Below are 21,319 nucleotides of genomic sequence, written 5' to 3'. Positions count from 1 at the left end.
CGACAGTGGGAATTCCTGAGTGAGCTCCTCCTATGGAGCGACCATACGCAGAGCACTAAGCTGGTAATACTTTATTACTTCATTGCCAATTCTCACAGCAAATGTGAAAGGATAGAATAATTACTTTAGTTTCACGGAGAAGCAAACAGAGGCTTAGAGAACCTGACTATTTTGCCCAAAGCCCACAACTTCCAAGGTTCTAAGCCCAGGTGAGTGTGATCCCAAGACCCAGATTGGAGATGGGGCTCTGAGATTTACACATCCACACTATATCCTTGAGCTAGAAAGAGAGGAGACAAATGGACCTTCTAGACCAGTTTATCCAATAGGCGATGGAAACGCTCTATGATCGGTGCTGTTCAAATGGTAGCCATGAGCCCCAAACAGCTCTTGAATATTTGATGTGTGGCTAGTGCAACTGAGAATCTGGATTTTTTATTGTATTTAATTTGAATTCATTTTAATTAAGTCACCATTTAATGCCCATGTTAAACAGTGCAATGAGAGACATTTTATATTAAAAAAAAAATTCAAAAGCAGAATGGCCACAGCCATCTGGATTGGTCCAAGCAGCTTAGTGAAGGAGAGAGGCTCCAGGCAGGCCCTGGATATGTTAGGAATTGAACAAGACCCTTCCTGGTTCAAGCATGATCGCCTTCCCTACAAGATCTGGTTGAGTCAAGGGCCCCAGAAATCAAGTCCAGTCCCCATAGTCCACAGATGAGGACCTCAAGAATGTGCCTGCTGGGTCCTTGTTCTTCATGGACCAGCTCTACACAACATGGTGAGTTTTCATTTACTCCTCCCATTGCCCTCATAAAGCCTTTCCTCTCCTCCCTTTCCCTGTCCTCCCAGCCCCCACTCCTGCCAACACCAGCAGGTGCTAGGCTCATGCTCTTTATAAAAACCTGGACATCTTCCTTTCTACCTGTAAACTGAGTCATTTCCTCTCTCGCAGTGGCTTTTAATGTGCTTTATTCTTCTATATCTGTCACCTTGAGAAAGGCATTTCTTGATACAGTGAGCAATGATACTCACAGAGAGACCACTTCACCTCCATAAGCCACAGTTCCAACACCAGCGAACAGAAGCAAGCCCTCCATCACACTGGCCCAGGCATAGCTGAACCCAACATCCCAGAGCTCGTCACCCTATCATTTTCGACTCCATTCTTTCCCATAACAAAGGCGATGACGGGGCTCTCTATCACTGTATTTCCCATGACATTGACTTACCTTTTCTACAGATGCCCTAAGAAAAGAATGCAGAGGTACAAACACACCTGCATAATCCCCTGGGGTCTTACCTTTGAGTTTCTTAGACATTTGCCCTAAATGTCCTGAAAGTCTCTCTGGGTTAGAATTCAAAGAAAAAACATGGCATCCAGCTCTTCCTTAGCCCAAAGCAGAGAAAACAGCAGCCACTACCCAGAGTGCAGCTGTCACTTACCTGGTTCAGTGCAGTTCTTGCTGCTCCGAAGGTCTGTGTCTTCTGAAGTCACAGTGTCATTCACCTGCATTAACTTCCTCCCCAACGTCCACTGTCGGTCTTCCCCTATGAGATCCATGAAGTCAAGGTCTGGGGAGAAAAAGATAATAACCACACATCACTAATTAGCCTTTACTAATCTGGGTGCTCAGTGTCTTAATCAGCCATCAGGTGCTCAGCCCCACCTGCACCCGCTTAGGCCTTACTGTTGTACTTCCTCTGGCTACTGGATCCTACTGGGCCCCAAGGGTAGCCCTCAGCCAGTAACTGGTAGGAACTGCTCCAGTGGGATGAATTTGAGGTGTATATTCTAACCTGAATTCCATAGTTTTCTTCACTGGAATCCCACTCTAGTTGTTTACATTACAGTATAACTCTCATGATAATGCCACTTTACCGACTCTGCCCTTCCCTGTTTTAATTCCTTGCTCCCAAAACAATGCTGAGAAATGCTTAACAATCAATTCTTGGGATGAGGGATGGGGAATCTTCATTTGTGGCCATGGGCCAATTTTTGTGGTGTAAATAGTCCCATTATGGCCTATTTCAAGCTACCAACATGGCCTCGCTGAACATGAATTTAGGAAGAGATGGGCACAGTAAAGTCCACTAAGTCAGTATAACTGGCTCCAGCCCACTAGCACCTACTCTCCTACCAGCATTTCCTTGAACTACCTCCCAAAAAAGACTACCTGTAATTGAACACTTGATCAGGCCTTGAATACCACATAGCAAGAGTTCCATAAGCAAGAGATGAAGGCAGGAATGAGGAAAAGCCTTGAATACCACATAGCAAGAGTTCCATAAGCAAGAGATGAAGGCAGGAATGAGGAAAAGCAGACCACTGAATATGTGAAAGGGATATGCACTGAACAGTGCTGAGATGACTCAGGGGATGGAGGTGCCAGGAAACAGAACAGAGACTGAAAAGTACATGAGAGGGAGAATGCAGTGTGTTCTCTGTTAAAGACACGTTGAGCCTAAATTGCATGTGGAGCTTTGCAAGGGAGGCGTGCTGTCTATGTGAACATGGGTGCAAAAGCCCCTGGGGACAGAGTCATAAGCAAACAGGGCACAGTATGAGACATGTATGAATGGGGTCTCCCTGACGAGGAGGGGAGGGAACTAAAGAGAAGGGAATGGAACAAGAAATTATGGAGAACTCAAGATTCTTTCAGAGAGCAAGTATAGGAAAAGAAGTCATCAAAGAATCATGAATGGAAGAAAAGGAGCAAGGAAAATGGTGCCACAGAAGGTGAGCAGACAGAGAATTCCAAAACAGAAAGAGTGGCCAATAGCCTTGACAACTATGGACAGATCAAGGAGGACAGAGGCAAAGAAACCACAAAGCTGGACATCAGGGGTCACTGGAAGGTGGAAACAGCAAGCCAAGGTGACTCCTTCCAGTGGCTTGGCACTAAGTAAAGATATGACATGACACAATGGCAACCTCTTGAGTTCCAGAGTTGCGGTGGTCAGAAAATGGATTTAAATATAAGACAAGGGCCTAATGTGCAATGGCCTTCACAAAAGACTGGAGGGTACACCCCATCCAGCCACATCACTGTGGTGTTCTGAAACTGTCAATGAAAAGCTGAAGGTCATCATACGCATTTCTCTATTTCCATGGTGGTTCAGTTTCCTAAACAATATCACCTTCATTATTGAATTTGTACTTCATGACATCATGTGGGAACGAAAGGGGGAGTGCAAACATTGTCTACTTTGTCCACTGTTGTTCCTCCAACAACATATTTTACTTAATGGCTGCTGGCTCAGAGTATATGCTCAGTAAGCACATATCAAAATAATTATTCCCATTTTGTGGATGGATAAAGTGAGGCTCACAAAAGTTTCTGAAAAATCACAGTTTGTGGACATCTCACCTAAACCAACAAGACACAAAAATGTCAGCCTCTCATGCATTGAGGTTTTCCACAGTCAAAGGGAAACTGTTCCCAGAAGTAAAATTATCAAGATATCTAATTAAACCTTATGCATGTTGGCCAGCCCTGAGGTATGTTCTTAAAAAAAAAAGTAGACTGTGGAACTTAACTAACTTCACTACAATAAACGATAACTTTGGACTCAGAAATATAAAAGCTACAGGGTAGCCACATAGATCAGTTTCATCAAAAAATGTGAGAATGATACCAAAGATAATTCAAGGATAAAGCAGGCATTTGTGTAGTCTGGTTAACCTGAACGGTTAATTCTTATGATTAAGACTGTTGACAAGCACAGAAAAATTTTTCAAAATTTCACGAAGAAACAATAAGGTCAGTAACCTTAAAATCCAACAAGCAGCCCTAAAATGTGAATTTAATACCATAATATCATAAATAATCTGAAAGTGTGGAGAAAGATATCCCGTTTGTCTCAGGCCAGGTGTCCGCAGAGGCAGCCCTTGAGGCAAAGATTCAAGTCAAGGTGGTTTATATAGGGTGCGGGGGAGGGGTGGTCTAGGAATAGGGAAATTGGACAGGGAAAGGGAGCCAGCCAACAGAGGGTGCATCTCATGTGCATTGCTAAAATGAATCAACTAGAGTTGGAACCCTCTGGAAAGCTCTGGGTGCCAAGGTAGACATGTATCTCAGACACCCAAGGGGTGAGGGAGCTTACGTATTTATCTACCTACTCCTGGTCTGCTGTTGGCTGCAGGCTGTTCCCAGGGACACTAATTCCCTGGCACTTCCAACCTGCCACATGTCCAAGGGAGGCTCTGGTGCCCGGAAAAAGGCCCTGGACAATGAGATACAGGTGCTAACAGTTGAACAGCACCAGTGTGCACTGAAGAGGTAAGAACAAAGTGATGTGGGCAGGGCACCAAAGGCATCTGCCAGCCTGCAGGAGATTCAGAGGCAGAGCTGTGCGAGGGACCAACAGACTGGCCATTCTGCTGTGCTCGTAATCTGGGTCAAAGAAAAGTGCTTTGTGACACAGCAATGCAAAGATTTGCAAAGAAGCAAGAGTGTCCCTTCCAATGACTCCCAAAGTTCTTTCCTAGGCCAAGTTTCCATGGTTCTGTAATTGTGAGAGAAAAGCTGATACCAATTAAGAGATGTATAAATAAAGCCAGCTATTGTAGCAGAAAATTAGAGGATTTTTTTTTTTACAGAATGATTCAATATCTTCAGGAATTAGAGACTATTAAAGCAGTACCTCTGGATTCCAAAACCTACAAACTTTTATCTCAACAAAAATATATTTTACCATTGACCACTAATGCAGAGATCAGAGTATGAGAAAATGAGAATGATGAAAACTAAGCACTGCATTCGCTTCCCACTGAGCCAAGTGGGACAATATTATATCCCATTTCATTTGTTCTCACAAAATTCCTGGTGAGGTAGGAAGAGGCAGTTCTGGGATCAACTTGCCTTTTTTAGAGTAAATAAGTCAATCGGAGCCAATCCATGGTCACATCAACTGCCATTTAATAGTTATCATGGCTTCCACTTACTGAGTGTCTATTTATGTGCAAAGAATTTTCCTTTCTTCACCATGTTTCATCTTACAACAGTATTATTGTGAGCTATTAGCTCCAAACTGAAGCACAGAGAGGTTAAAAGAACTCGACCAAGGTCACACAGGGAGCACAAAGGGGCAGAATGGGATTTGAACCCAGGTCTGGTAGGTCCTGAAAAGGACGGAATTCAGTGGGTTGCGTCATTCAGCCACAGTAAGACAGAGCAATGCAGACTGCACCTTATACAGGTTAGGGTGAGGACAGTCTTACTGGACTTATTTTCAAGAAGGCTGTTTCCTCAGAAACTATTATGAACACAGTCAAGCATGACACTTCCCCATGAAAGCATCTCAACGAACAAAGGAAATGGTTCTAAAACACCACTGGACACATAATGCTCCTCTGAGTGTGGATTTCCTAGAGACTAAGCTAGTCCCATTGGTCATGACATGAGGGTTATATTCTTGGATTTAGGGAAGTGGGGCAGAGGGTGGGCAGTGAGGAAGGCAGAAAAGATGTGGAGAGGTGGCCACACTTGGTTTTTCCACTGCGCTCCCCTCATCATCTCCAGCTTCCTCGGACTTTCTCTGCTATGGCAGAGACTGCTCCACAAAGCTACACTTGAGCAATGTCAACAAAAACACTTGGCCCCTGTCCACTGCATTCTTGGCTCCTCATCTGCCAGGCCCTGGAAGTGCATGTTGGCCTAATTAGCCCGGGGGAGGGGGGGTGGCATAAAGAGGGAGGCAGCAGGCTCACATGTTCCATGCCCCACACTGGTGAGCAGAGGCAGCCTGTAGGACTGCAGTCTCTGAGGGGGCAGGGTGGGGCAGGAGTATGCCGTGGAGCTAGCACGGGGTGCCTGCTAGAAGGGGAAGAAGTTCTCAACCCGAGACTTGAGCCACATGCTAAGGAAGGAAAGAAAGTGGAGGCTGGGAGCCAAGTTTCCATTACAGAGCTGTGTGCTCACCCTCTCTTGCTCTCTCTCTCTCTCCCCCTCCTCCCTCATTCTCTGCCCCACCCCCTCACCCCCCAATTCTCCTTATAACTGGGGCTTGGAAAACCCAAGGATTTCTGACACCAAGAATAGATTTCCTTGAGTGCCCAAGGTCCCAGCCTTCACCCTAAGACTATCCTCTGTGCACCCTGTCCCACAGGCGTCCATCCTTCCCAAATACCAGCCCCAGAACCAGTGGAGAAGTGGGGCTGCCTGCTCTCTGAGGAGGAATTAACTCCTTCACACAGGTGGACAGGCAGCCGATGGGCGGATTTGCTGCAGTGTCATCCTAATTACCTTGCATGCCCCTCACCTCTGTGTCAAGCAGCCTGCCTGCACCGTCCGTCCACTCCCTGCTCTCACAGGGTGTTTGGGCCATCTGACTGCCACTATTGACAGGGTTAAGTGGCTGAGCTGGGACTCAAGCCCAGATCTGACACTAAAGCCCAGGTATGCATGTCCCACCTTGTCCCAGATCTCTGGGAGCCTAGGAAAGTGGCCTCGTGGGGTCAGCAGGCTCACTGTGAGAGGTCCTATTAACTGTCCCCTCCCTGAGAACTGGAATTCTGCATTTCTTCTTGAAACCTGGGGTGGTGGGCACCACCCCTCTAAAACACTCAGAGGACCAGGGCAACAGGCCCCCTTTGCAGATGAGGAAACTAAGTCTCGCAATGCCTAATGCAACACAGTTAACACCACAAAAGCCGGAGCCAGTGAAAGCAGTAAGTAACTTTGGCTCTGAGGCAGGCTCAGCCACCGAGGCTATAAATACCCCGCCCTGTGGTTTACACAGCTGTCTCCACTCCGTGCACCCTGGGCTTCACCCTGGGGTCGGCGGTCCGTTTTGCATAAGCCTGAAGCCAGCAGATTGCCTTCTTGCAACCCAGTGAGCAGGGGCGAATCTGCCTCCCCCACACCATTCTGTCATCAGCCCCCTTCCTGAACCCACCCCTAGAGTCTGAGGAAGGGGTGCCTGATGGTTCTCCCTCTGGGTGGGTGAAGAGGGGGGGCACGGGAGGCGCTGGCTTTCTGCATGTGCATTACACACGGATTTTCCAGTTGAAACAGGCATGTCCCTCTGCATTGCTCTTGGTCCTTGACAAGGAGCACAAACTGTAGAGGCTGCGAGCTCTCCACACCCACAGGGACTGGAGGAAGCCAGAGGTTAGATGGGCTGTGCATGGGTCCCTCCGCTGACTCAGAGCTTCAGGAAGACGGACAAGGGCAGATCCAGGGAGCTCGGAGCTGCAGAGGCCACAGACCCCATTTAATGTCCCCACCTCTCTAGCTGTTCACACACCCTGCCCAGTGGGGGCGACTCTAAGACCCCAGTGGACTGAGCCCAAGTGTCCCTGTCATGCTCTCCAGCTCAGCGATGGCACCACAGGCAGCAGCTTCATGCCAGATTTAAACATTATCCCCGTAACAAAGCACACATCTCAGTGTCAAGAGGAAAAGCCTGTTGAAAGTTGAGGTTTTTCAGTCCCTCAGATGGGCCTCTCTTTTACTCAGAGGGGAGAGGGACAAGTACCCCAGCCCCACTGAAGCCGGCAGAGCCTCTGCTGCCCTGTCCCCTGCTCTGTGTTGCTTCCAGCAGCAGCAGGGGTAAGTCCTGGGGGCCAGTTAGAAATGCAGATCTCAGGGCTGGTGGAGCCCGAATCTGCATGGGGCACACTGGAGTCTCCAGACCCCTGGGGCAGTCCTGCTGGAAGGACTTGCAAAGGGAGACTCCAGGGCCCAGAGAGATGAGCCCGGCCTGCCGTTGCTGCGGGGGCGGGGTGGGGGGAGCGGTTGTGGGGGGAAGTAGGGGCCTCTGTAGAAAAAGGGAGGGAGGGATTGTGAGGCCGCTGGGGCTCCAGGCTCGCTGTGTGACCTGTGATGTTCATGTGTCCCGCATCCGGAGAGACTGGCCCCATTACCAGTCCCCATGCAAACCCACCTATGGAGGGGAAAGGAAAGGCCCAACCACCTCCTTACTCCCCCACCCTCAAATCCCTGCTGCTGTTGCTGCCTTTCCCTTGATCCTGACACCGACCCCTGCACAGCCCCCAGAGGCTGGGCAAGCCCCTACAAGACCGTCCTTGGGAACAAGGGACTGCCCAAAGCACCCAACCTACAAGCGTGAGCCAAGAGTCCCATCTGGCACCAAGTGCAGATTTTGCCATGGTTGTTGGGCAAAACAAGACAGGTCTGGTTGTGACTCAGAGGCAAAGGTGAGGGAGTCCACCCAGCCCTTGGCTGCTTCCAGAGGGAAGCCCTTCCTCCAGGCAGCCTTCCCAGGCCCTCCAGAAGCCTCCAGATGACAAACTCCCAGAGAAGGAGCACATATCACAGACAGAATAACAGACCGCCTCTCATTATGATATCCTCCCCACCCCCTACCAGGTCATAAGCTCCAGGAGGGCCCAGCCTGTGTTTTTCTCTTCACTGTGCTTCCCTGGCCTAAAATGTAGTGCATGCTCTACAGCTAAGGTGTCATAGTGTTTCACTCGAGCCGTGACCTGGGCATGACTGGGAAGTAACCACGGGATCCGCAAGGGAAGAGCTGACTCTGCAGGGAAGATCCCCAGGTGATGCAACCTTGACGAAGGGGTTAAGTTTAAATAATAGGCCTAGGAATTTTAGTGGCAAACCTGAACCAGAATCCAAGTTTTCTGGGTTCCTGGACCAAACTGTTTGCATTACAGCTTACTACTCAAGGGGTGGTCCCTGGACCAACCACATCAGCATCACCTGGGAGCTTGTTGGAAATGAACCTCAGACCAACTGCGTGGGACTGCATTTTGATAGGTGCTCAAGTGCCCACCAAAGTCTGAGCAACTCTGCTACCCCACACTAACGACCTCGTCTTCATGTGTCCACAGACATGTGCGCCTTCAAAGTTCCCAGCACAGTGCTCAGCTTGTCCTCTCCGTCTCTGAAGTCTGAAATGCAAGAACCCTTCAACGTCTCAGGGACCAGAAAGACCCCTCGCTGAGCTCCACACAGCCCTCCAGCCCTCTCAGAGGTGGGACTTCCGCATGCATAGTGCTGCCTGGCCGCCTGAGACACGTCCTCCTGCGCCTGCCTCACCGGCACCCTTTCAGATACCTTTCTACGGCTTGCAGCCTGTTTCAGAGCTCGCTCTTTTCAAAACAGCTCCACCTTTCTTCATTGCTCCACTAAATAAAGCAAAAGGGGTTTGTTCCAAGGACCCCAGGGGCTGACCCCCAGGAGTGCTCCCCTCCTGATCTAAACACACATCAGGGGCAGGAGTCAGCCCTAGTTCTTGGCAGTGTTTCCCCTGCCCTTGACTGCACCAGAAAGGCTATCCTTCAACCTCTCTGCCTCGTCCCTTTCCAGATTTCACAATCCCTAGTAACTTGGAGCTCCACCTTCTCCTGGAGGTCTCTCCTCACTGGCCTCATCAGAAAGAAAGCAAGAGGACACCTCTCCTCTCCTCTAGATCTCTCTCCATCAATCAATCAATGTCCACCTCTCTCTCTCTCTCTCTCTCTCTCTCTCTCTCTCTCTCTCTCACACACACACACACACACACATACACACACACACACACACACACACACACACAATATTCAACATGGGATTTCTTCTCAACTTTAATGTGCACGCCTATCACCCAGGGACCTTATTAAAATGCAGACTCTGAGAAGTAGGTCTATGAGATTCAGTATTTTTAACAAGTTCCCAGTGGATGCCAGTGCTGCTGGTCCAAACAACACTCTAAGGATCTTCATTACACATTTTTCAATGAAGACGCACATGAATGAAAGGGTCTGAGTCACCATATGCCAATGAGCATCCCAACTGGGCTGTGTTTCAGAAAGGAAACTGCCGGAGTTCCAGGCAGTGCACTCTGCAGGAGCTCCAAGCAAATCCAGAGTAGCCTCAATGGACTAGATGCCTCCGGGAGTAAAGAGGATGGTGATCTGACCCGTTGTGGGTACCTTCTGGCAGGAAAAAGAGAATGAAGGTCAGAGAGGCTAAACTCTTCAGACCTACAGTTAACCCCCATCATAAGTGCGTCTCACTGTTACCCAGCACTCAGGAGCAAATACTGAAGTCATGTGCCCACTGCACCTGAAGATGGGGAGGAAATAAGCCACATTTCTCAGGCAGCAGGGACATCGTATCAACCAACATCCTACCTGCTCTTATTATCCCACCTGCACATTCAAAGACAGGAAGCCAATTCCGCACCGAAATCTGTGTTGGTGGCTGTGCAATGGGCCTCACAACAAAAACGGCTTTCAAGGGGTGGTAGAGTGGACAGAGGGGGAAGTAGGGAGAAAAACAGGAACAGATGTCACTATGTGCACCTACAACCCAATGGGTGTGATGTGGACGCCTGGCTCCAAAACTGAAATCACCTTTCAGACAGTGGTGGCTTTTTCAATGCTACTTGTTATGCTCTGTGAGGCTTTCTCTTCAGCCATCTGGCCCAATATCCAACCTGTCAAGAAACTTTGGGAAATTAATTGGAGACACAGGAACTCCTAAAATGCTCCCCAAGATATTTTCCCACATTTTAAAAAGCAGGAAACCCCCCCAGTACCTCAGTGGTCCGTTTAGATCTGTGCCATGGAAAAGCACTTTCCGCAGTGATGGAGGTGCCCAACATGGTCTCTGCCCAATACGGTAGCCACCAGCCTCATGTGGCTACTTTAAATGTGGCTAGTCCAGAAAAGAAATCTAATTTCTGTTGTCATGTTAATTAATGTAAATTGAAATAGCCACATGTGGCTGTGACTAGACTAAGAATAGGCTTAATCACATAAGTAGAATATCCCTGTTCCAAGGCCAAGAACCCAGGTAGAAACCAAATTCTGTCAAAACATGGCAGGGTCAAGGGAAACAGAGGAAAAGGCAATGGCCTTGAGAGAGAGGTGATCACGCATTTTAATGAGACACAGAAGAAGGTGGGCTGGTCTGATTTTTGTTCTCTTTTGGCTTCCTTCTTGGGGAAGAAGGAAGACAGTCAGTAGTTCTGGTAGAAGAAATTAGGAAGAACCATCAATACTAAAAACCAGCCCCAAGCCCTCTTAAAGAGGAAAAGTGACCTTGCTCTGTTGGCATAGAAATCCTCCCAGACAGAATTTACTCTTTGCTCTTTTTACTTTTAAAATGTGTTTTTTATTGATTTTTAGAGAGAGAGAAAGGGAGGGGGATAGAGAGATAGAAACATCGATAAGAGAGGAGCATCTTTGATTGGCTGCCTCCTGCACAGTCCCTACTAGAGATTGAGCCCACAACCAGAGCATGTGCCCTGACCTGGAATTGAACCAACGACCTCTTGGTTCCTATGTCAACATTCAACCACTGAGCTACACCAGCCAGGCCCCCCAAGTAGAATTTAAAGAAAAACAACTCAAGTTGCTCAAAAAATCTGTGAGATCCACATGGGAAGGCAGCTGAGCGTATGGTCATGGGTGATCACCATCTTAGCATTTGGTGATGGGATTCTAGTGCCAGATCTGTCACTGGCTTTGGGCTGTTGAAGTTTAATCACTTTATCTCAGATGCTGTATGTGCAAGTTAAATGCACGATTGATCTCTAAAGTCCCTTGAACTTAGATTTTAAGTCCTTAAAAAAAAATCTACAGTAGAGTCATCTAAGCAAAGGCTGACATGGTCCTGTGGGTGGGTGAGCTAAAGGCCATATTAGAGAGCAGGGGAAAAATATTAGAACCTTCATATCTGTATCACATGCCAATCCAAAAATAAGAAAAGTACATATTCATTTAATATTTACAATATGGGTTGACAGTAGCACCCACCCTGAGTCCAGCATATCCCATAATTAATGTAATAGAAAGGCACTTACATTCATGGCAGGTAAGAGGCCTGAAGGAAGAGTGCAGGATGAACAGGAGCCCTTCCGAGTTCACTTGCTTTCAGAGGTTGCAACATAGTGCACTTTATATGGGCTCAGTTAAGCAGATTTGCAGATATTATTTTGAAACAATGAAATCTTTACACTATTTTTAAATGAGATGGGGACATAATCATAAAATCTTTTTATACTATACAGATGTCCACTGATTATATTTTGGCAAGAGTATTTTTTAAATTGTTGAACTTAAAGAGGAATTATGCATTTCTCTTTTATAAAAAGACAACAGCTATAAATATGCTAACCTTTTCTGAGAAGACGTGGCCACCAGCTAAGTATGCACCTAACAGATATATTCAGAGAACACATGCGTGTGTGTACACACACACACACACACACACACCCTCTAAAGTAATATTTTATCAACAAGGTAAAAAAGTGCTACTTTCCTACAGAAAATTGTTCTATGAAGAGAGCATTTTGAAAAAACATATTTTAAAAAGTGTGTTGTTCCCTTCCCCGAATGACAAAAACCAGCAGCATATAAAACATTCATATTTTCCACCTTAAAACTTGGAAGCAGAATTATCTAATCTGAATAAAAACATTTCAAATAGAGTTTCACTAACTTTGACCTATTTATTAAAAATATGTAAACATAACACCTTTCAAAAGTTGCAAGATTAATCAAATGAAACCAGGAACAATGGGAAGGTGTTAGCAAAAGTCTTTGCATAACTGGTAGATAAAATGGAAAAATTAACATCTTGATTTAACATAGCCTCTGATGTTTTTCTTTCATTGGATCTATGTAACTTGGTGAATTCTCTATTTCGGAGAGAACCGCCTTTAAACTTTAATATTAAACTGAACTTTAAATTAAAATAAACAGACCTTCAATTAGCTGTATGTCAAAATATAGAATATTTTAAAAAATGATTTAAGTATATTCAATCACATTTTCCTCAATAAAATGGTACTCATAGAACACAATAATATTAATAATTATAATACTTTAGTAAAACTAAAATGCCCTGTTCTGTTCTATTAACAAATAATGTTTAAATGGTTTGTTTTATGTTTATTTTCTTCCTCCTAAATTTATATTTTTTTAATTAATTTGAGAGAGAGGAAGGGGAGAAAAAGAGAGAGAAAGCAGAGAGAGACATCGATTTTGCTGTTCCATTTATTTATGCATTCATTGGTTGCTTCTTGTATGTGCCCTGACCAGGGATCAAACCCACAACCTTGGCGTATCAGGATGACACTCTAACCAATTGAGCTACTCAGCCAGGTTATGTTTCTTGGTATTTAAAAATCAGGGGTGAATTCAAGTTTGGTGGGGATTGAAGCTTATGTAATGTTGGGGTCCCTCTTTTAAACAGAAAAGTATAGTATAAATACAAAATTAGATACAAGCAATATTTTTATATTCACATGAAGTATATGTGAATACAAAATATATTATAGTACTTATTATACATAATTGCTAAATAAATTTACATTCATAAGGACAGTGTAGAGATTACTGCTTCAGATGGCACATTCTATTCCAGCTACACACATACCTTTCTCATTTCCTCCATTAGACTGTAGCTACCTAACAGCAATTTTCTCTTAGTGGCCCCCAGTATTTACATAGAGGAGGAATTCATTAAATCTCCATTGGGAAATTAATTTTTTTTAACTACACTGGAATTTGGTGCCCACACTCCTCCCTCCCAGCATCTCTTCTTTCATTTGAATCAACCTCAGATTTTCATTTGGGAAATGACCCCTCTCCATACCCAATCTACCTCTTCAGGGTGGGGTCCATTGGCTCACTAAAAGCCAGGCCAAACAAAGCCCCACATCCTACAGATGATTGGTTCTGAGATGTGCTCATAACTGAGCCAAGCCAATCAAAGCAGAGATCCCAGGAGACTCGCCCCCTCTCTCTCAGTGGGCTTAAAAGTAGGAGGAGGGCCTGGAGGCTGAGTCCAAGAATGCAGTAACACACCAAGGTGAGCAGAGCCAAACCAAGAAGCAAAGAGAGCTCAGGTCCTAAGGACCTCACATTTCAGCCCCTGGGTACCTGAAGCCAGGCTAACCATGGCCTTTCCATTACACATCTCAGTGTATTCCCTTTTTAGCCTGAGCCAGATGGGGCTGGCTTTTATCTAACAGAAACTGACAGAGTCCTCGCTGATACATGCTCCCACTTTTTATCCCACCCCATGTAAAATGTGGCAGCCTGGTAAAGCTCTTCCCCAAACCAAGCTGCCTTCATCCTCACTGCGTCCTTCAGGCACACTGCTGAGCAGAGAGCTCTTCATTTTCTCCGCATAAATGTCCCCCACCCCGCCATGAAAATACAGGTTCCCAAATCCCTTCTATCAATCAAAGTAATAAGCTGCAAGAGGACTGGGAACACTGTGTCGGAATTAAGATGGCTATGAGGCATAAGGAGCTCCAGTACAGTCTGCAAGGGGTGATGGTTGTTCCCTGATGGTGGAGAGAGACAATCTATGCTCAGGTCCCTAAATACCCTGCCATCCTGGGCCATAGGACAGCAGCCAGAGGCTGGCCCAATCACACAAACAAAAACCTCAATGCCACTGTGAAATTGCAGTAATGCTTTTCACAATGGCAGTCTGCAATGTTGGGAACTATCCTGGTTTGGGTTTCCCAAACGCATAGTCTGAGAAAAAGACTTGCATGCAAGTAGTTTATCCTGAAAGGGATGCCTGGAAGAAGGAGTGAGGAAGACTGGGAAGCAAGACAGGGAAAGAGAAAGAGGAACAATGAGGGTGCATTACGGAGGCTGCTGCTGGCAACTGGGACACAGATCCCATGGAAGCACAGGGATGCAAAATAGTCCACCTGAAAGATACGGGCGGTGGCTCCCTTCCCCACTGGCTGAGATCTGTCTGCCCCAGGAGCAGGAGCTTCCCCAAATTCCAGGCTGCATTTTTGAATGGGCCAAGCCAGCTCCCACCTACTGGGGAAGACCCTGGGCCAGGAAGTAGAAGGGTGCTTGAGGTGGCACCATCAGGGCAACAGAGTCTGCACTCACACTGAACCGCCCACTGTGGCTGGAGCTGGAGCCCAAAGAGGGCTGAGGGGCCAAACGATGTCAGCCACTGAAAGTAACCTTGGCCTCACCTTGGAAACAAGGTCTCCTGAAGCAGGTAGGAAGATACCATGGGCATGCAGAGTCTCTAGCCATGTTTTCCTTTTCTCCTCTCGTCTCTCACCACTGAACTTCTCACCAGAACTAAAGTATCCTCTGGATGCTTCACAATGAGAAGAACAGGAATGAGGACTGCAGTGCGGTGTCCATTTACACACAAAGCCACTTCCTTTTCACTTGTTCCTACTCTGTGGCCCACTGCTCCTACCTTTCCAAGTTGGAAACCGAAGCTAGCCACAGGAGAGTCACCAGGTTGAGTGGGAAGAAAGATAGGATCCATGTCCTCTCAGGTTTCAGTCCTGAGTCACAGATCCATCAACAGGAAAGGGAAGAGGGGAAGCAAGTACAGGAAGGGCCATCGGGGATAGGCTGATGCACGAAGGACCTTTCAGGCGGCTGCCTGGGTCATGGCAGCTTCATTTCTCACCTTTCGTCCAGAGAGAACACCTCCCTGCTCCAATCCCCAGTGAAGCCCTCCAGGTACATTTCTACAGATTTGGGATTTGCCTAAGGAATCGGGCTTTCTTTTCTAGAGTCCTGGCAAGAGCAGACTGCCAGTAACTCCCCGCTTGAAAAGACTTGCTGAAAACCATAATCAATACTCAGTGTTTAGGACCTGCTGTGTGCCTCTAGCAGAGGGCTCCTCACATGCCTGTCTGCTCCCTTCCCTTCAGGCCTCACTCTCTCTCCCAAAGCCACGAGGCCATTCGTGCCGAATACTGAGAGAGACCCTGTCCCTCACAGTCTCCGCCAGCCTAGGTCATAAGTCCTTTGACAGGAACCAGGAAGAAGAAAGAAGAGTGAAAGGCCTCTTCCATTGTTTCTAAAGAGGTAAGAAACAAGGAAGAGAAGTTCATGTACACACACACACACACACACACACACACACAGGCCGAGAAGGGGTAGTGGAGTAAGGGGTTCTGGGAACAAGGAGCCTGCCCCTCTTCCAAAATCATGAACACGGGAGAAAGATGAGCAGACAGTGAAATGGTAGATGGGTCACAGACACCGAAAATGGGGTGAGTAAATGTCCCTCATGGTAGATAGCAGGGACACTGTGGTCCTTTTCACAAGATCCCTTCGTCTCTTGCCCACTGTGTGACAGCAGGACGTTGTGCAAAAAGTGTTGGGCCCGCATCATTTCAACATGGCAAGAAGGAGTGGTTCAGAAGGGCAGGTGGTCCCATTCAGATCGGTGAGATGTGAGCGGAGGTTTGCTCCCACTTTCTGGGAGGGAAGGCCTCTCACTCTCCAGAGAAAGCTGCTGATGTCAGATGTCTCTCTCCTGCTGTGTGAAGAGGGGATGCCTGGAGCCTCTGCAGCCATTTTGCCACCATGGGGGACGTGGCCTTGGGACGAAGCTCACATATGGAAGGGAGGAAAAGGAGAGAAGGAAGTTGGATCCTGATTACATGGCTGGCCCATGGATCACACTAGCCCACCTGCAGAAATACCCTCCACTAAATCCCCCTAAGCCAGTGGTCGGCAAACTCATTAGTCAACAGAGCCAAATATCAACAGTACAACGATTGAAATTTCTTTTGAGAGCCAAATTTTTTAACCTTAACTATATAGGTAGGTACATTGTTATTAACTTAATTAATTAGGGTACTCCTAAGACTTAGAAAGAGCCACACTCAAGGGGCCAAAGAGCCGCATGTGGCTCACGAGCCGCAGTTTGCTGACCACGGCAGACCTTAGGCACTTTGACTTGTGTTTTTTGTTTTGTTTTGTTTTGTTTTGTTTTGTTTTGTTTTATTTGATGGCATGAAGTGCCATGACTGATGAGATTAAACCTTTTGTTACGAAGATATAAGTATTGTAATGAGAAACATCAGATTTTTGTTCAGAGTCTGCAACTTTCTAACCTATGGGGCCTTACTACTGCATAACTCCTTCCTACAACTGCCTTAGGGTTGCACACGGTTTCACATATTAGCCCTACCAGGACACAAAGCTTTTTAATACAGGCAGTGAAAGCTCATCACGATGTCCCATCCCCCTTCCCAGGGATCCACTATCCATCAGGTCAAATCTCCTTCACTCTGTAGTGGGAGCGATGACACCCGACACGTTCTCACTGGTCCCCGTGTTCCCCATCCTGGCAGCCTAGCAGCTAGTTCTAGTGGCCCTCCGCTCACACAGCAATAGACAAGCACAGGAAAAGATGAGGAGTCGCTGGGACAAACTGCCATCTCTTTGAGAAGATTCCTAGCCAGAGAGAAGTTCAGTGAAGCCATGAAAGGTGCTGGAAATGATGCTGATTTACAAGGAGCCTGAAGCCTGTGATGAGCCTCATGAGGGGCTGGAGGCTTCCGATGTGCTGTGGAAAGCCTTGCCTCACCGCTCCTGCGTCCAGGGCCGCCTGATTTGGTTCCAACTGGAAACACTCTGCACCTGTGACTTGATCTGACCCCATGCTCTCCAATGACAGGCGTGAGCTGTCACTACTGCCAGATGACAAACAGGAAGTCACTGAGTAAGAGGAGCATATTGTCCATCCGTGCATGTCAGAGGCCGTCCCTGAACCAGAGGCCAGAGCTCCAGTGACCGTCTCCTGCAAGACAAGTGAGCCTATGGCTACACTGCCCCGCACGCCTTCTCCAAAGGGCTGCAGAGCACAGCGCTCTCATCGCTTCAGTCTTTTATGGGAAGCAATAAACCAGAAATGTTTCATCCGCAGAGGCAAATATAGCAGTTCTCTCCACAAACACACACAGAGGATACTCAGGTTGGGAAGTGAGAAATTTTATCTCTGGTTCTTTCTGTCTTCGGTTCAGGTCTAAATTTTCCAATAATGACTGCTTTTGCTCCTATTCTTATTCCTAAATACAAGACATGCATCTTCAGCTGGACACCCTACAGAGGTATAGGTGCACTTATTTTCCACCCTGTGTATGCCCACCTCAGGCCAGACATCGCTTGGGGCACTTGCATTGTATCTCAATCCCTCATTTAATCTTACAGTAGCCTTGTGAGGTGGGTGTTGTCCCCACTTCCCGGACGAGAAACCAGGAGCTCAGAATCTAGGCCAGCCACTGGCCCCCAGCTATGTGTCCAGCCGCCGCCTTGGGCTAGACTGCAGGCATAGGACTGTCCTGGCAAAATGAAGGTGCTCCCCTTCAGGGACACAGGCTTTGTAGCAACAGAGTCTGGCCTGGCACCCCAACTTCTAGTTCCCACTCCAGAAATATTCCCTTTACTTTTATCTGCCTTAAGCTCACCTGAATTCTCCCCTCAGCTGCAGGAAGAAGCTGTTTTGCCTAATCTTTCCTCCATGTTTCCATCTGAGGCGCAGGAGGGATAGGGCTGGTTTTCAAAAGGAAAATATGACGGGAGAATCATGAAGAGAGTTTACCTTGGCCAAATTAAAAAAAAAAGTTGTAAATCTAGCAAAACATTAATGATAGAACCTATGTAGTGGGTATCAGTGATCACTGTATAATTCTTTCCATATTTCCGTCTGGCTGAGCATTTTCATATAAATGGTAAGGGGGAATAATGTTGCAGAAGGTCCCAGCAATACATGAATATTAATAACATCCCCCTTGCCTGGCCGGTGTGGCTCAGTGGTTGAGCTTCTACCCATGAACCAGAAGGCCATGGTTGGATTCCCTCCCGGTCAAGGTTGCGGGCTTGATCCTCAGTAGGGCGCGTGCAGGAGGCAGCCAATCAACATTTCTCTCTCATTGATGTTTCTATCTATCCCTCTCCCTCCCTCTCTCTTAGTGCTTCTCAACCTTCTGGCCCTTTAAACACAGTTCCTCATGTTGTGACCCAACCATAAAATTATTTTTGTTGCTACTTCATAACTGTAATGCTGCTACTGTTATGAATCGTAATGTAAATATCTGATATGCAAGATGGTCTTAGGCAACCCCTGTGAAAGGGTCGTTCGACTGCCAAAGGGGTCGCGACTCACAGGTTGAGAACCGCTGCGTCTAAATCAATAAAAATGTATTTTTTAAAAATAACCCCCCTAAAGTATCTGAGAGTGATATAAAGAAACTGCAGCTCTAACCGGTTTGGCTCAGTGGATAGAGCGTCGGCCTGCGGACTGAAGGGTCCCAGGTACGATTCAGGTTAAGGGCATGTACCTTGGTTGCAGGCTCATCCCCAGTAGGAGGTGTGCAGGAGGCAGCTGATCAATGTTTCTCTCTCATCGATGTTTCTAACTCTCTATCCTTCTCCCTTCCTCTCTGTAAAAAAATCAATAAAATATATTTTTTAAAAAAAAAAGAAAGGAGAAGAAACTGCATTGTGGCCCAGGTCCCTGTGTGCAGGAAGCCTTCCGGATAGGGCTGGCTCCATGCCCACCGTGTGGTCACCACAACTCCGCTGGTTCCAAAACATGTTGGGGCTGCCGCTCAGCAGGGCTCTGCTTCCAAGACCCTCAGCGGCGTGGTACCCACACAGCAGCCAAGTGCACTGCACACACCAGTCCTGGAGAGGAGAATCTCCTGGTGGTGTCCAGCGGGTGGAAGCAGCCCTTCCAGAGGCAACACTCGTGAACGCCGGAACCTTCGCTCCTGAGACGTCACGTTTGGAAGGCAGGACACCCCAGCGCCTCATGGTCTCTCAGGCCACACATTCACTTCCTCTTGCAGAACCACAGTGCGACTTAAGTTCTCATGGGAGGGCTTGGAGGGCTTCCCCTCAGAAGCAAAGCCTATCAGCAAGCCACCTTCTCCTGGGAAATGTATGAAATAACTTGGCTCAGAGACAAAGTATCCATGCGCAGGTCTATTCTCAGTCCCTCCTCCAGATATCGCTGCTCCCGGAAAATGCACCTGACTCTCATTTCATTGTGAAACAGGCCCAATCCTTGCACTAATGTTAAAAATGGGAATCTTCCGGTGAAATGGCCCACATCTTGGATGAATTATTGCTGGGATGAGACAGGACCTCAATGTGATTCGCTTAGTGTCCCCGCAAACCACTCTGATTTCTGCAGACCTGGCCTCTGTCGAGTGTTCCATCCTTTGTGCTTTTTCACTCCATGCAAGCTCTGTGCCTGCTCACTGTTCTCCGGAAAGCTCGCATTTAGTGGATAAGCGATAGGAAAGTGTTCACTCTCACATCTTCCTTATCATTACTGTTTCCATTACTCTTTCTCTGTGAATATAATTATTAGTTAAAAAGAAGCCCGAGAACTACTGGAGTTTGCTTTTGCCTTGTTCTTTGCAGGAATGTTAACAGTGGCTTTTACCGAAAGCCCTCACTTCCCCGTGCCCTTGCCCAACCCTTGAACTGGGGGAGGAGAGCTCACAACACAGGAAGCAGCCCATTTAGAGATGTGGGGTGACAGGTGGTGGAGCAGGTGGGCTGTGGTGCCAGCCTCCAGGAGCCTGCAGCTGGGCCTCCCCAACTGGTGAACACTCGCACCAGTTGTTTAAATGAAAACAGGTAAAAAGAGAGAGATGATTATTTAGGGACAACATTCCTAGCAGGAAACTACCCAAGTTCAGGTGCTGAGGAGTGCAGAGGCTGACAAGAGCTCCTGGCCCCAGGGCTCGGAGACCCCTCAGCAAAGGAGGAAGGTCCGCCTCACAGTGGAAATGCAAGCCATAGCCAGGGGTTTGTGTGTGTGTGTGTGTTATTATTAAAATATGTTTTTATTGATTTCAGAGAGGAAGGGAGAGGGAGAGAGAGATAGAAACATCAATGATGAGAGAATCATTGATCGACTGCCTCCTGCACGCCCCCTACTGGGGATCGAGCCCGCAACCTGGAATGTGCCCTGACCAGGAATCAAACCTCGACCTCCTAGTTCATAGTTAAACGTTCAAGGACTGATTCATGCCAGCTGGGGTGTTGTGTGTGTGTGTGTGTGTGTGTGTGTGTGTGTGTTTGTTTTTAATGGACACTGATACTGCCCAGTTCCTGCAGGAGGCAAGTCTCTCTGCAAAGCCATAGAACTTGGACTTCTGAATTACCCGACACAGCACCCCACAAAAAGCAGGAAACAGAACGATATTCAGTGGATAATTCCTGGAGGACTAAGTTGAAATGGCACTTCCCAGGATCATCTTCAGCCCTCCCGGGAGGTGAGATTGGGGGCCACGGGGTTTGCATTTTGACACAGAGCCTTTTGGGAAATAAAAGACGCTCTGGTGGCCTCCAGCTGGGCCACGAGGACGTGAGGAATCCAGGCCAGGGCTCAGCCAGGCTCCTGTTAAGCACTTTTGCCAACCAGGGATTTACAGCCTGTTCCTCGGGGCAGCAGCAGTCTCAGAGTCAACCTTCCAAGAGGAGGATCGATTGAGAAAACCAATGTTCAGGCTCAGACTATAAATTTTTTAAAACTGCCCTGTCCACAATTACAGATGGATGTGGGTGGCTCATGGGGCAGGAGAAAGT

General features: G+C 47.3%; 1 protein-coding gene across 5 annotated transcripts in view; it reads right to left on the bottom strand.

The window, feature by feature from the left end:
* SLC24A3 (solute carrier family 24 member 3) overlaps positions 1 to 21,319 on the bottom strand; it is a 460,854-nt gene that overhangs the window by 388,529 nt on the left and 51,006 nt on the right. For all 5 annotated transcript variants that reach the window (XM_006097516.3, XM_023761284.1, XM_023761285.1 and 2 more), the window contains one exon: positions 1,450 to 1,578. In XM_006097516.3, the coding sequence (XP_006097578.3) occupies positions 1,450 to 1,578 (129 nt within the window). The remainder of the gene's footprint in view (positions 1 to 1,449; positions 1,579 to 21,319) is intronic.

Source organism: Myotis lucifugus, unplaced genomic scaffold, assembly GCF_000147115.1.
Source record: "Myotis lucifugus unplaced genomic scaffold, Myoluc2.0 scaffold_205, whole genome shotgun sequence".
In the NCBI taxonomy this organism is placed as follows: domain Eukaryota; kingdom Metazoa; phylum Chordata; class Mammalia; order Chiroptera; family Vespertilionidae; genus Myotis; species Myotis lucifugus.
The sequence above is the reverse complement of the archived record's forward strand: the minus strand, read 5'-3'. Positions and strand labels throughout refer to the sequence as shown.